We start from the raw sequence: 16,393 nt of genomic DNA, 5'->3' as shown, positions 1-16,393 counted from the left end.
TTATGGTGTGGGCTCTTTCATATGTTTATATACAACATGGAACAAGATGATAGAATTGATGGGTTAACTAAAATAGTATTGAATGTGCTAAACAAAAACAATATAATCTTGCCTCGCTCGAATATTATCCACGCCAAAGTTCGAACTCCTAAGAAGATAAAAAAAAAAACGGCAACACTGGCATTGCAGTTAATATAGAACCGTTGTATTAAGAGTAGAACTAGTTTACTCATATTGTCAAGTCTGTGCTCAATAACATAAAGCAAACATTTCAATTAAAAACAAATTATCAACAACATAAATTACGTTTTCGCTTAAACGACTTCTTATAAGACGATGACTAACAAACTCATGAAATAGTCTGGATTACCTGCCCCTGTCACTTTGTGTTGTACAACAATATTTTAGTACGACGGGAACCAGAATAACTCATGAAATCGAATGGTCAAATGTCTAAGTGTACGTACAAGAAAGAACCTTATAATTGTATGCAAGCATCTGCCACATTCAACGGCGGAAAACGATGATCAAGATTGCGTCGTAAAATGTTTACTAATCTAAAACAAATGTCTATGTCTCGTTTTTATTATTTTTTTCAAAAAAATAGGTTACACTGCGCTATACCATAAACATTTAATATACGTACGAAGTGCGGATTTGACATAAATAAAAAACAACATGTGTATGTGCATTCACAGTATGTACATAACAGTCCTAATTAAGATTATTATCAGTGTCAAAGTTTGTAGCCTTCTTCCTTTGATAGTTTTAGCGTGTGAGCTTTGATGGATCATCTTCTTTTTTCAAAATAGCGAATAACGAATGAATTCATTTTCTTTTGCAACTAATGACGATAAAAAAGGATCCAAACCTATTTATAGGTAGAAAGACGACTACTCATTAAAAGCATGTTTTATATGTTTGATTACGTTTTTCTTTTGTTTATATTTGTTATTGCTTTTATTCCGAAATTAAATTTATTGTCAGGCATAGTTTGAACCAACCCAAACAAAACAAAATCCGGATATATCACTTATAATGCCGTCTTCCAATCAAATAATGAAGGCATAATTATAAAACATCTTTAGTAAATCTTGTATCAGTTTTTCTTTTGCAAGCTCATACATGTTTTACCCACGTGATGATGTATAATATCAAGCAAACTTAAAAGAAATTTTGCTCTAATGGTATCTGCTTTATTTGTATTAGATTTGAAGCACATGCATGCATTTTCTCTCTAGTGTTTAGAGTCGCACATTTAACAATTCATATCGTTGTCACTAATTTCATTTGCGGTTCATATTTCACTTGTAAGTATAAAAAAATCCACATTACAGCATATTATTAAAGACCAAATACATATCTATTTATGTCCTATGCTTTTGTAACCTTACAAATACAATTGGAACACTGTGGTTCATTTACAATACCGGTAAACATTCATTGATTATTCTGCTGTTTGTACGACTTTGACGTTTCTATATTCATTTAGAACCATTTATGCACTCACATGTATACAATCATTTTGAACGATAAATTACAAGATATATATTAAAATAATAAAAACGCGCGAAAAGGAATTACATCGTAGTGACGTAGAGCGTTCTTCATTTACGGTTACATCTGACAAATATTAAATTCAGTATGCGAATAAAATATGTGAAAGGCGGGGTTAGCAATTAAAGTTATAAATGTGGTAACACGTATACATTAACCGAGTTTCCTCACGCAAATGAGTGGAAATGAAACATCTTAAGATCAGACGATTGTTGTAAAAAGTGTTGTTGTATTTGAAGTAGTCTATGTGCCTGTTGCCGTATTCAACAATTTTACAGACATTTGACAACGATCGAACAATCAGTTCACACTTTTCCTAAATTAGCCGCTTTACCAGTACACATTTCAAATATTTATGTCAGTAACTGAAAACTTCCCAACTTTATACGGAGGTAGATCGAGCATTGTCTTAAAGAGGACTTCATGATCTACAACCTTGCACAAGTTCTGTATCCGGACTGGGAAAATAATTCATAATATGTATTATATATGGCGGCGGTTCATCCGTTTCGGGTATGTTTTCGTGTATGTCTGGTAACTCGAATGTATTATTGTCCAGAAATGGTGCAATGTCGTCGTCCCTAAGCGTTGTAACCGAATTCCAAATACGGAACAAAATCACGGCCTGGTAGATAGCCATTAATCCGTTAAGAACTGTTCCAAAACTGAACAGGAACAGTGAGTACGGAAACACATGTTCGTCATTTTTCATAACTTGTAAATTTATCGCAAATCCTGCAATCCATGCCGAAAATGATGCTGAAAAACAGACAGTAATTTTATGGAAATGTAGTATCATGCACATAATCAAATAAAAACGTATCATGACACCTGTAAATGATATGAATAATTTCCTGATTGCACCACAAATATATTTTAGACATACCTGATGCGAGCGTCAAACAGAATGACACGAGAATATACGTTGTATGGGTGTGTTTCTGTTTCCTAGCAGTGGTTACCTTGGCGACAATCACTGACAGCAATGTCAACACAGTAGCGATCAGTGAAAATACTTTAGCATGAATAACATCTGTGGAAATATCGTAAGATGCATCAAAATAAACAGTTTAAATAGTTAAAAGCGAATGAGTATTAACATTTTAAATCTTGTAAACATCAATATGTGATTGTTTCTATAATTGATAATATTATGGTCATACATTTAAAATTTCTTAATGAATAACTTTACTCAGTATAGTTATGACTTGTATATAATATATCTTGAAATCATTTTTTTTTCTCAACGGCCAAACCTTATAATCACACTAAGCTTGAAACAATTTGAATTATAATAAAAATGTATTTTTTGTAAACAACATTAATTGTGCATTGTGTTTATATTATGCCATATATGCCAATCATGTCTTCATCATTAAATTATTAAGTATTAAGTATTAATAAGCAAAATGCTAACTTATTATTGAATGTGCTAAATTTACCTTCTTCCAAGTTAAGTTTACAGCACACGCCATTAACCACCTTGTACCAGATTCCACCCTGAAACACTCTTTTTTCTCCCGTCTTATATGATGTCCATCCGGGTGTTGCAATTCCTAACACGAGCAACACCAAGGCGATGGGCAAAATATGTTTCGAAGCGGTAAGGAAATATCTTAAACTGCGAGGTATGTCGATGTGTGAAGCATGTTGCCCCTGCGGCTGGTGGATCGTGTCCTTATAAAACGATGACCTTATTCTAAATAAAATCTCTCTCGCATGAATAAAAGACACTGCTAGTGTCAAATAGGAACCCAATGCAAATACAAAAAGACCAAATGGAAAATGCAGAATATAATAGTCAATGTTCGTTGCAATGTCGATTTGATCAATGGCGATTTGCAATACAATGGCTACCCCCATGATACCTGAAAATAAATGTATGAAAAATACAACAACTAGCTTAACACATTAAGCGACATGTATTTATGCAACGGGTATTCAATTCAAGCCTTACTTTTATTTTGGTCAGTTTACTGCTCTTATATCACGTCAATGTACAAATATATTTTATAAAATAAATAAAAGCAATTATTAATTAAAATAACTGTTCCTTGGTTCCTTCACGCTACCTGAATATATTAGTATATTTTAGTAACTACTTCAACTACTTTTAACTCAAACGTAAGCAGAACAATAGGAGTGTACCATCATGTGTTTATACGATTCAACAAAGTTATGCTGAGTGTGACTTAATACAAATGTCCTAAACTCGAACGTATTAATTTTAAGATATGTGCCTACACTATAGATATGTCCATAAAATGACAGTTACTTAAGTAAATTTTCAATTTTGAATACATACATCTTTATTCTAAAATATTTCTGTCACATATTTTAAAACATTTATAGAGTTGTTATTTTTTTTAATAGCAAGTGGAAATTAAATAGTCCATTGTTAAAACACAAAACATATTTAACTTCAAACTGTTTATATGAAAAAAATTGAAGAGAATCATGATGAATCACCCGTGATATAAAATGATTTTGTATTTGTGTAATTTGAAAACTATTTTTTGTATTCACTAGTACTGACTTTTATTAAAACAATAAACGTCATTGTTAGTAAATACAAAAAATGTTTGTTCAGTACACACAATACTAAATCATGCAATGACTTGATTAAATGAGCTTTATTAGGTTAATAAATAATGAAATAAGAAGTCCTGTAATGTTGCATCATTATAGCTAAATTTGTGCATGTGACTTTAAACCCAAACATATGCAAAACACTGACATTGACCTTGGTCACACCCATCCAGGTTCATTCAAGGGGAACATTAATATAGGATCTAGCTTTATTTCATTCGACTTATGTGTTTTTAACTTATTGAGTGAAGCTATTATGTAGTATATATACTATCAGTGATCTCATCATAAACACACAGAACCTATATGCAATTCCATGCGGGACCTGGATAAAATTAATACATGTTGCAAAACAATATCCCTTCTATTTATATCGTTGTTTAGCGGAAATCATGGTTCAATATTTTGAGAAACATTGGCCTAAACCACCTCTAAATGAAGTTGAAATTTGAGGCAACTATAAATGTTGATTCAATTATGAAATATTTATAAGTGTTTTATTTACTAAGCTTATGTATGTTTCTATTCATTTACAAGCATGAAACTTGACATTGACTTATCGAGCATAAACAATGTTTATTTAGTTACTGAACATGATCATTCCAATGATTCCTAATCCCCCTGCTGAATTTTAAAGCAAGCTCTGGATGCCTTTTATAAATGCAACACGTTTCATAACGTCAACTCAATTTGTTGTTATTGAGCATACCATTGTATCAATGATGTGTAAAACATTTGACGTAGATCGTGACCCACCCATTCTGTACGAAATTCCATTGAACATGTCTACGTTGATTAACGATAATCTGTATATACATAGCCCGAATTCAAATTTCAATAATAAGGCCCTTAATTGTACAAATCTCTAAAACAATAGTTGAAAAATTGGTTCATGGGTTCAATAAGTAGTAGTAGTAGTAGTAGTAGTAGTAGTAGTAGTAGTAGTAGTAGTAGAAGTAGAAGTAGTAGTAGTAGTAGTAGTAGCAGTAGTAGTAGTTGTAGTAGTAGTAGTAGTTGTAGTAGTAGTAGTAGTAGTAGAAGTAGTAGAAGTAGTAGTTGTAGTACTAGTAGTAGTAGTAGTAGTAGTAGTAGTAGTAGTAGTAGTAGCAGCAGCAGCAGCAGCAGCAGTAGTAGTAGTAGTAGTAGTAATAGTAGTAGTAGTAGTAGTAGTAGTAGTAGTAGTAGTAGTAGTAGTAGTAGTAGTAGTAGTAGTAGTAGTAGTAGTAGTAGTAGTAGTAGTAGTAGTAGTAGTAGTAGTAGTAGTAGTAGTATTTGTAGGATTATCATTGTTGTTTTTTGTTTTATTATTTTTATTACAATCAGTATACTAAAAAGTGTTTATTCTTATAAGGAGTAGGTTATAAAACAGACATTTCATTGACATTTCGGATTTTTTTTTAAAAATGTTCCTTTGACATAGATGGCTTGTTAATTGTATTCAATTATACTTAAAATACTTCAACCAAAAGGTGCAACAGTAATGTAAACTGAACAAAGTTTTGATCAAATAATGAATAGTCATTGACCAGTCAATAATCTTATTATCGATATACATCAGTGTTTTTTAAATAACAGTTCGTTTCTTTGACCGGAGCTTTACATAAGGAATGTTTATTTTTGCGATTACAATTACAATACAAGTAGTCTGTAAATAAATGCTTGACGTTCAATAACATTTCGCCATGTGCAAAAATCGGTGTTACGGTTTGTTATTTCTATTACAAATGACTAAGAATCAATATAGATACAAATACGTTCTCTTCAACTTTTCAATCATTTGACTCAAAAGAAAGGGTTTAAATTTATTGTTAAACACAATTGATATCCCTGTCAGAGCCGCACTTGTAACGAACATCTACGGCACAAAAACTGCGTATTTCACGGAGAAACCCCATTATATGTACATTCTGCTTATAAAAATGTCAAGCGGACAATTTTGGAAAATCAAAGTAGAATAAGCCAGTCATATAAAACATAGTGGCGAAACATACATAACTTCCAAATACTCGAGATATGTGTTTCTTGTTTCGTGCATTTAAATCTTGATGTTAAATTATCAGCTAAGTTTATCTGGATATAACTTCCCTATTCAGCCGAGCGTTTTTGTTATAATATTTTCCCATGGCATGACTTTCACCTCTGGACACACACAAGGGCGATGAAAGAACATTCTGGACAAAACTGGATGGACTTCAAACGGGCTCGACATTAAGATTAAGCAACTGAATTTTAACATGGGCACATAGGAAGTTATTAAACACCGTGACTTGTATAATACATGATTGATTATTATATTGAGATAAACACTGTAAAAATCAATATGGTATATGAGTGTCATGAAAGTGATTCAAAACACAAATGAAAAATTTCCTCAATAATTATCATATAAATACAAACAACCAAAAACATATTCAATTTTGAACAAGAATTATAAATAAATATACCAAATGAAGAAACAAAAAAACAACAAAAAAACACACTCTGACCTATATAAATAATATCTGCTTAAACATGTGTCATTTTAACGCAATTTATAAAAATAATCATAGCAAGCGTTAATGTCACACAGAAACGATTGCTGTCAAAGTTTGCAAAATAATGTGAACTATTAACCTTTAAAATATTTATGAAAATATGTAAAATATTTCCTTTGATAAATTTATCTCGGTTCAGTAGTATTGATTGCTGTGTTTTGAAATTGCCAAGGGATCGTATTTCACTCTAACAGCTTAAACTCAATACAAATCGGCCTCAACTCGGCATTCACATACAAAATCTTTATTTTCAGACTGATAGCATTGATGCGATTTAGTGAAGATAATAATAGTTTGCATATTTAAGGCATAGGTTTATTGATTACGGTACACGCCGTGATTATGTGATCATCAAACAATGGTGATATATCATTTAAAATGTTGTTGCAATTGGGTAATGCTGGCGTTCTTGGCAGACTATCTAATGTGGTGCTATTATGGGGGACTTGAAAAAACTGCATTTTAATTAAAAACGCGAATACGTCCCTACAAGTTCAACCTATAACGTCCTGTCATCGTTCTCATTCTTCAGAATGCGATTCGAAAATGCTTTTGCTCAGTCCAGAATGAATATGTTTGCAACCAAACTTGCCAATGTGTGACAGAGGCAACACCTATTCTATATGTGGACACAATATTGTATGTCATGTCTGCTTTAATATGTGGGCAGGATAACCCATATTCATATATAGCAAACTAAGACTTTGTTGATGTATTTTCGCTAGAGCAAAGATGAACGTACTGAGATGTGTTAACAATTTCAACATGTTTAAGAAAGAAACGATAAACAAAACTTTAGTTTAGTGTTCCTTTTTTATCTGACCTCGCAATTGTGCGTGCTAGGTTTTTCATTAGGGTTAAGTTCGATCTGTACTTTTCCTGCACTATTCAATTATTTTATACATAAAAGACGAGTGTCTGGATTTAAGCATCAACAGCATCCATATGATTAACCCACATCAAAAAAAAATATTGCATGTACATAAATATATTGCAATTATTCAATTAAAAATAAATGAAGTATATAACTAATAGGTTCATTAAAAAAACTTTCGACTGTTAATCAAATGTAGCATCGAAGTTGTTTGTGAATTTCATTTTGGAATAACAGTTTTATTTTGTTGCTGTTGTGTCATGATTTCTTTTATATTATTTACTAGCAATGCAAGTTTATCCCAAAATAAGTTTGTTTCCATTTTCATTTCCAAAAAATAAATGGTAGGTCGGCTAAACATTTTTTACTTTCTTTCTTTCGATCTTTGACATGGTAATTTAATGGCAAAAATCCTCCAGATCTTTTTGTAACATATATTTCGTTAAGCATAGAGCTTATTATATCCGAATATTATCAAATGTTGAAAATACTGATAGAAAACTGACGGGTCATATGATTGAAAACTAACACTACTAAGAGCCCAAAGGACGCGTTTAAAGAAGTTTGTCTGACTCATACACTTGTGAATAGTCACCGTATTATCGCCATTAAAAGCATGATTACTTATGACACCAACAAACAAACAATATCATGCGTTTTGGGTTTAACTCCAGATCGAACGAAGCAAAGATTAGTTCCTTTTGCTGTTTGATTAGCTGTCACAACAAACGTAAAGGCTATTATTATTATTATTTAGTAAATGATAATATTTGTAATATATTAAGTGACATTTTGCAATGTTAGTAGCATCTAAATAGCTACAGATACATAAATGTGCAAACCAGAAAAGACATGTGTAAACATGTGTCAAACATCATGATAATGTCACCATCATATTAAAATATGTTAATTTAATGTAAGCGTTTGTAAAATATCTCGATTTAAAAAAGATATATCTCGCGATTACATATTTGCTCCATGTTTATATGAATACTCAATTTTTACTTGTGTCGGTTGTCAAACAAAACCGGCTTCCTTCAGTCTAAGCTTACACAAATCAAAGTGAATATCCAAATATGAGTGTAATAGTTTGGAAGCTCTATATGGCCATTTTTAGTTACAAATCAACTACTAAAATGAGATATTATACCATACTTTCGCCAGTGACACGCGCTATTTTGTATTCCGTTCGAACAGTGTAGGAATATTACATTCACAATAAGTACAAACGTGAATTCTCCAAGAAAGAGGTTGTGTGATTTTTAATCATTGATTAAAATATTTTATCAAATACGTTTTTACTGAACATGGTCTCTTTTGTAATAAATGCAAACTTATTGAAACTAAAATACGCACATGTCTATGATATTGTTTAAGCATTGCATGATTGATTTAATATTTAACTTGTTAAATATCTTCTTATTTAATGATTATAGTATACTATATCAGAAGGAAATATGCAATAAATAATATTCAGAACAAAAATTTAAAAGGATGTCTCAAAGAAAATGTTATGTGGAAAGATGGAAAATGTCAAATTGTCTGCCATTTTGAGAATTATGATGTTAACATATGCATTAATGAACATTAGTATGAAATTACTAAAAACAAGGTTAAGCTCTTGTAGAATGTTTGAACATTGAGAATAGTGCGTAGTAACTGCTACTGAGGGGCTAGGAGGGTTCGATCCAAACGCGGCTAATCAGTTGTTCTTATGACAGTAACGTTTAATCACAATTACGACTTTGTTCAAACTAGTGAATCTTTGTACAAGGAAGTACCGCATATGTATAATATCGATGTATATCGTATACGAGCAGTAATTAAAAAATAATATTTTTTAGCATTGACATTCGTAAATGACAGTCAAAGTATATTAATTATTTTTTCTTTTTTGTGTTCTTATGTACAATTAAATTCATTTATTAACCCACTTAATAACAATTAAACACACTACACGTAAAAATACACTTATTTTCGTACGTTAGAAGTCTAAATATACATCGTATAACAGTTCTGTGCATTCGGATTTCGCCATATAAGATTGAGTGTTTTTTGTTCTTGATAACTGTTGCTTCACTATTTAGAAATAGACGATTTTCAAGTATACACGAAATAGCAAAAACATACAATAGTCCTTACACAATTGGAAATAAACAACATTACTTGTGTGATTTTCTTAATCATACATTTGAAATGAGATTTGGTTATATGACCTAGCACACTTAAACATCACATGCTTGGCGTACCTAAGATCATTGTAGTCAACTACATAGTCAGTGAACTGCGCAAATAGTCAAGTAAAGGGTTTTCAACGTAAACTACAATTATTAATTTGTGTGCATATTTCATACAATTAGTTTTATATCAATTGTTTTATGAAGATTGTTCAACATTGTATTACAGTAATATTGTTTACCTTCAACTATTGTCGTTCCTTCCTTTGCACACACACGGTTTTCCCTAATCATCCATGTTTGTTCTAATGCCGACGTTATTGTGAGCTTTGTAAAATGTATTGATTACCAAAACATGTCACGCGAACAGATTTCTTCTCAAGATAAAAATTCAACCTTTATATTTGCTAATGTCGGTTGGCTCACAAAAACTGCTACCTCCTGTTTAAACTTTCGCATTGTTATTTCACATCCGGGCATAAATCCGATAGTACGGAAGCAATTTATTGCCATTTTTAATGAAACTCAAATACGTGTATGATATTGTTTAAGCATTTAATGACTGATTTAATATTTAACTTGTTAAATATCTTCTTATTCAATAATTAGTATAGTATTCGGAACAAAAATTTAAAAGGATGTCTCAAAGAAAATGTTATGTGGAAAGTTAACAAATGTATTTTTTCTCTCATTTTGAGAATTATGATGTTAACATATGCATTCGTGAACATTAGTAAAAAAATTATAAAAACAAGCTTGAACTCTGGTTTTATGTTTGAACATTGAGAATAGTGCATAATAACTGCTGTGAAGAGCTTGGAGGGTTCGATCCAAACGCGGCTTATCAGTTTGAGAGCTTGTAAAATGAGCAGTTAATTTTCAAGACGAACTGAACCCGACCTTGCGTTGTTGTTGTTGTTCTTATGGCAGTAATGTTTAATCACAATTAAAACTTTGTTCAAACTAGTGAATATATTTACATGAACGTACCACATATGTATATTATCGATGTTTATCCCATTTTAACCGCGCAATCGACGGTATAACACCTTATGGAATATACTAGCCTGTATCTAACACTGCGGGATATACCTGTCGCGTGCACGGACTACTTTTTATTAATCACTGAATGATTTTTCAAAAGAAATCTCTAGAGTCGAGAAAACTTTGGCTTTAAAATTATAAATACAACCTACGACCTTTTGATCTAGTCGCAGGACATAATTTTTCGCCATCCGTTAAATGAATCAGCTGATTGACTGCGTCATATAATGACATACATATTGCGTCATTTGTGTGATGTCATCTTTAGGTGTACACGAAACGAGAATGCGATGTCTGGGAATAAAACAGTGAAAACTCGAATTTTCTCGTGTTTATGTATCGTGGATGTAATTATGAAAAAGTGCATAATCTATGGACTTCTTACCTCGGGTGAAACCTCTGAGACGAAGGATTTAGATCTACATGTAGATCTAGCTTATTCGTGTTATTGATTTTCAGAATAAGCGTGCTATTTGGATGTGAATTTGTGTATGTAGAGCATACTGATGGGTGTGTATTTTGGTACAGTAGACTATTCAACATGTTTCGCTTTTGGAAGTTAGTAAACGTAATGGTATTTTCTTTGATGAATAAACTTTGTCTTTGTGATTTTATCAAAGAAGGTCTATTCAGTAAGAATAACCCGTTTGCAACAAGTGTTTCAAAAATTAAAAGAATTATGACGGATTATCTTGTGTTGGGTCACAAACTACAGGATGTGACGGCTAGATCTAGACTAGACGCCATCAATATCTGCAGCGTCCAAGAAAAAATAAGGCGAGTATAGTTATTTTGATAATTTATGTTTACTTAGAACGACTCTGTGTGTAAATCTACATGAACATGTATGTTGACATCGACATCTTTTTGTCAGGAGCAATCGCCGCCATATTGGATTTTGATCATTTTCCATTGAAAAAAAATGAATAATATTATAGTAAAAACTTCTTTTCGCGGTCGTTATGTGTTTCAATTCACATGCTGTGTAAAATTGAATCGAGGCATATGGTGATATTTTTTCTCGTTTTACAGTTTGTGTGTGAATGTTTTAAAGACTATTTTGCGTAGGGCGTACCAGAACACAAACATTCCTATATCACTACGCATGGTTACAAAAAAAATACATTCGTTAGATTTTAAGCGCTTTTTAGAATGAATCAAAATTATTGTTAAGGTTATTAGATCTATTTATGTTAAATGTCACGTTGAATAAAAATGAAATGGGATAAATAGACATCACATGCTTGGCGCACATTAGATCATTGTTGTCAACTACTTGGTCAGTTAACTTCGCAAATATTCACGTAAAGTGTTTTCAACGTAAACTACAATGATCAATTTGTGTGTATATTTCAAACAATTAGATTTATAACAATTGTTTAATGACGATTTGTCAACATTGTACTATAGTAATAATGTTAACCTTCAACAAGTGTCGTTCCTACCTTTGCTCACTGAAAATTGTTCCTAATCATTCATGTGTGTACTTACGCCGACGGTATTGAGAGCGCTGTAAACTGAATTGATTTCCGAAACATGTCACATATTTCTTTTCCAGATAAAACCTTAATTTTTGCTAATGTCGATAGGCAAACAAAAATTGATACTTCCTGTTTAAACTTTCGCATCGTTATTTCCCATTCGGCCATTCATCCAATAGTACGGAAGCCATTTATGGCCATTTTTAGTCAACAGTCCAGTTTCAATACGTTATATACTACTTGCATCCTGACACAAGCGCATTTTTCCCGTTTTAATAGTGAAGGATATTCAATATTAAATTCGTGTTGAGTACAAAAGGTGCATTCTTGAAGTAATTAGTTGTTTAGAATTGAGTTTTATCATATTTTGCGTTAAAAAACATCTAAACAATTTTTAAAAGGATATCATATCTCGTTTTTGATTGTTTTAAACAAATTCACGCAATGTGAACGAATCCATTTAGAGAGCCAACTAACAGTTGATACTATTGAGAGTGTAATGTCTTCCGTCGCATGCAACAGAAATGCAATGAAAATTTGTTCATTTTTTAAAGCACTGAAGATAGATCTTATTTTAAAAACAAAAACTTGTTTATTAAATAGTATATTATACCAGAATGCAACAATAGCATATGTATACCGTTTTTATTTGCTATAAACACGATACCGTTTAGTACTTTTGGATGCATAACCTTATATGTGTGTCTGCCCGAAACATTTAGCAATGCGTTCTAATGTCTCATATTTAATCCGGATACTGGTCGCAACAGTTTGTTATATCTCATATAATTTAGGTCATATAATGACGTTACTTGCGGTATTTTATACCCGTTTTCCACAGAAATATCCTTTTCATAAATTGTTAATACATATTGTTTACAATCGTATCATTTTATCTCTTCGATTAACATAAATATTATCTGATATATGGCAATTAGTTAATAAAAACGAGTTATTAAAAAACACACTTTAATATCGATAATTTGCAAAAACAAACAAACAACACTTTTTACAACAGCCAGGGTCACTTTTGTGGACGGCCAATATCTTTAAAGACAAACTTAGTTTTATCCAATTATGATAATCGCTCCAAGAAAACTTTTGAGGCAACGGGCAAACTTCTCAACGAAGACCTGAGCTGTTTCCGATTGAACCGCTCAATGCGTTTGACTTGTATATAACGCTCCATGTATTTTTATCTGAGAAAGCATGTGACCGACCTTCAAACAAGAATACATATTGTTTAATAATATGATATTATTGTTGTTATCAAACTGTATTTACGGTCTAAACCGATATTTATAATTAACCCATACTTAGCGTGTGTATAGTCGACACCGATGAAAACAAAATAATTGCCGATATTTGACATTAGTTGATATGAAAATGACGGATCTTTTACTTCGCCTTCCGCAGAAGCTACTTACAGAAGAACTAAATTTATGGAGTTCACTGTATCCAAAAATGGTGAAATTCCTTAATATATTTTTAAGAGAATATCTAACAAAAACATGCTAAAGAAATATAAAATAGGAAACCAAAATATCGTCAAACCTGAAAATGTAGAAAATTTCGTTATCGATAGTGTTTTCATATAGCAGTTCGTTTCTGTGGTTTGGTGCTTTACATGAAGAAATAGTTATTTAGTGGATAACATTAACACCCCTTAATTGGTGCTTGACGTCAATAATATTTAGCCATGAGCGAAGATCTACGTTACATATATTTTGTAGAGGTTCAAAATTATATTAGAATATATTATATTAGAATTATATTAGAATATTGGAAGTAACGATTGTTTAATCTTCTAACAGCTGAATCAACGCAAAGAATGTACTATATTTTTGTTAATTTAAAAACAAATGTAGATATATTTGAAAATATGAAAAAAATGTATTATTGTCGTTGCTATCAAACTGGTGCATGGTATATGAGCCGACACAGACACCGATGCCGACGCTTAGGTGATGACAATCGCTTTTTTTTCAAAAAAAGAAGCTAAAAAGGACATTTTCATTTGCTATCACGGAAATTTAAGTACAATTAATAGGTGCTGACAATGAAACTATTGCAGCGTTTGTCAACAAAAACTGCATACATTTACATTATTATCGTAAAACTTTACTTCTTTGTCTATTAGCCAAGCAATTCTACAACTTCTATAAATGCGGAAGTATCTTCAAGATATTGTGCGGAAACTAATGTCATATTGTACGCACATGTCACCGTGGACGTTTACCTCTTGAATTCAAAACCAGGTTTGATGATCTTATGTTTTATTTTCTACAAGTCATCATAAACCAAATTTCTGGCTAAAATCTCATGCGACCTTGGTTTTGACATGCTGACCGCAGACCAATTTGCATAATCGTTCGTGAAAGCGTTGTTGAACAGGACTAAAATTTATCCCAAAATGGGCTTTGAAAACGTTTTTGACGATGCTGCTAAGCAGCGCGTCTAAGTTATCATACCATGAACAAATTCTTCACAATGGCGACCTATGTAAAAGACCGAGCCAGTCAGATTGAGATAGCTCGATTTTTCTAAACGGCATACCTCGCTGATTATCATTGATAAAGGTATAGGAAGCTCAGCTATAAATAGGACAGCATATTCTGGGAAAAAGATTTAATAATAGTTTGAAAACGTTAATTTTTAATAAGTTATATTCAATCAATTATATGTCTATAGATCAATGCAACAACTATGCATTTTCTGTATTGTAACGAACAAACATGCATAATCTTATTGAATTAAAGAAAAAACAATAATCAAAAGAGAAAAATTATATGTTCATGCACATGGGCATGTGAAATCACGTCCGTACACATAGCATCATTAACTAAAAAGGAAACAACGAAATATAAAGTTTGGTATGATATACATGTGAAATTAAAGAGCATGGTGTAATTAAAGAGCATGTCAAGTTTTGAATTTAAATGCTAAAACGTAATGTTATAACCCACAAACGTTTTACTGTAACAGAACGTTTTTTTAAGATAAGTGGTACACAAAAAACACGTCGAATATCTTTTTAAAGATATTTCTTGTTATATTTGATTGAGAATGTAACCCGCCTCCCAGTTTCGCTGAATGGATCAAGTTTCCCACGGGTACTACTTCCCCGTACCCGCAATATTTTTTTCGCACCCTACATTTTTCGAACCAATTTTTTTTTTACCCAATTTATTTCGTACCCAAATGTTTGCTCGCACCCAAATTTTTTTTTGGTACCCAATTTTTTTTCCTACCCAATTTTTTTCGTTACCAAATCTTTTTTCCAACCCAATTTTCTTTTTTTGGCATCACTTTTGTACCCAAAATGTTCGTACCCATTGTTTTCCTACCCACATACACAATTGTGGTGATGTAGATAAACTTTAATAGATGCTTTTATATCAATCCTCTTCAAAAACATCGTCACAACAGTACTGTCAGTACTTTGATTAAGCAATGTAATGAGTAAACAAATACATATTTTCTTGTAAAAAACAAGATTGTTTAATTGTAACTGGCAGCCTGAAGATGCAACATATTTTCTTACCGTCACTAGTTTGTTAATCCAAGTGAAATGTTTCTGAAATATTTAAGATGAGGATACTAAAATAAATATTAAATAAACAACATCGTTTCATATATAATTACCGAAATTAAGGATAGATAGATTAGATAGATAGATAGATTTATTTCAACATAAAATGCATAGATTTACATGGCAGCATGTTATATACACACAATAAGTAATAAAAAACAACCTGCATGTATAAACAAAGCCATGTCAATCAACATTATACGTTAAGGATTGCACAATAAAGGGTTTGCAATTAAACCCTTATTTCCATTGTGGTCCTTTAGTTATAATATTGTATGACATAGAAGACAACTTTTTATATCACAGTATATAGTAATATCACAGTGAATAATATTGAAAGACATATGACATATTTAAGTTACACTAACCTAAATGCATAGAATATATTCTGATAAGTTCTAGACTAGACAATTATTAAGAAGTTATCACAATTTAAGTGTTTAAAAATTAACATAAAATTATTTGCCAAGCTAAAGAATAATCATACAGCAACTAGATAAGACACAATAAATCTATCTATATTGACATTCAAGTTAAATCAACAG

At 31.6% G+C, this 16,393-nt stretch overlaps 1 protein-coding gene across 1 annotated transcript; it reads right to left on the bottom strand.

The window, feature by feature from the left end:
* Window positions 1–633: 633 nt before the first annotated feature.
* LOC127847696 (uncharacterized) lies at window positions 634–10,176 on the bottom strand. Its single transcript, XM_052379772.1, has 4 exons — window positions 9,974–10,176; window positions 3,000–3,425; window positions 2,444–2,590; window positions 634–2,316 (listed from the first exon to the last, which is right to left on the bottom strand). Exons 1-4 carry the CDS (start codon window positions 10,023–10,025, stop codon window positions 1,979–1,981), a joined length of 963 nt encoding a protein of 320 aa, XP_052235732.1. The 5' UTR covers window positions 10,026–10,176; the 3' UTR covers window positions 634–1,978.
* Window positions 10,177–16,393: the final 6,217 nt, after the last annotated feature.

The sequence above is a fragment of the Dreissena polymorpha genome, chromosome 10 (genome assembly GCF_020536995.1).
Source record: "Dreissena polymorpha isolate Duluth1 chromosome 10, UMN_Dpol_1.0, whole genome shotgun sequence".
NCBI classification, from domain to species: domain Eukaryota; kingdom Metazoa; phylum Mollusca; class Bivalvia; order Myida; family Dreissenidae; genus Dreissena; species Dreissena polymorpha.
Note: the sequence above shows the minus strand (reverse complement) of the source record. Positions and strands in the feature narration are given on the sequence as shown.

Bases quoted from the DNA above. Each gene is read 5' to 3' on its own strand.
- LOC127847696 (XM_052379772.1), bottom strand. From the start codon at position 10,025: ATGATTAGGGAAAACCGTGTGTGTGCAAAGGAAGGAACGACAATAGTT. The intron at 2,591-2,999 runs GTAAATTTAGCA...ATATTTCCACAG, and splicing joins TAAACTTAACTTGGAAGAAG to ATGTTATTCATGCTAAAGTA. The intron at 2,317-2,443 runs GTATGTCTAAAA...TCTGTTTTTCAG, and splicing joins CTGTTTGACGCTCGCATCAG to CATCATTTTCGGCATGGATT.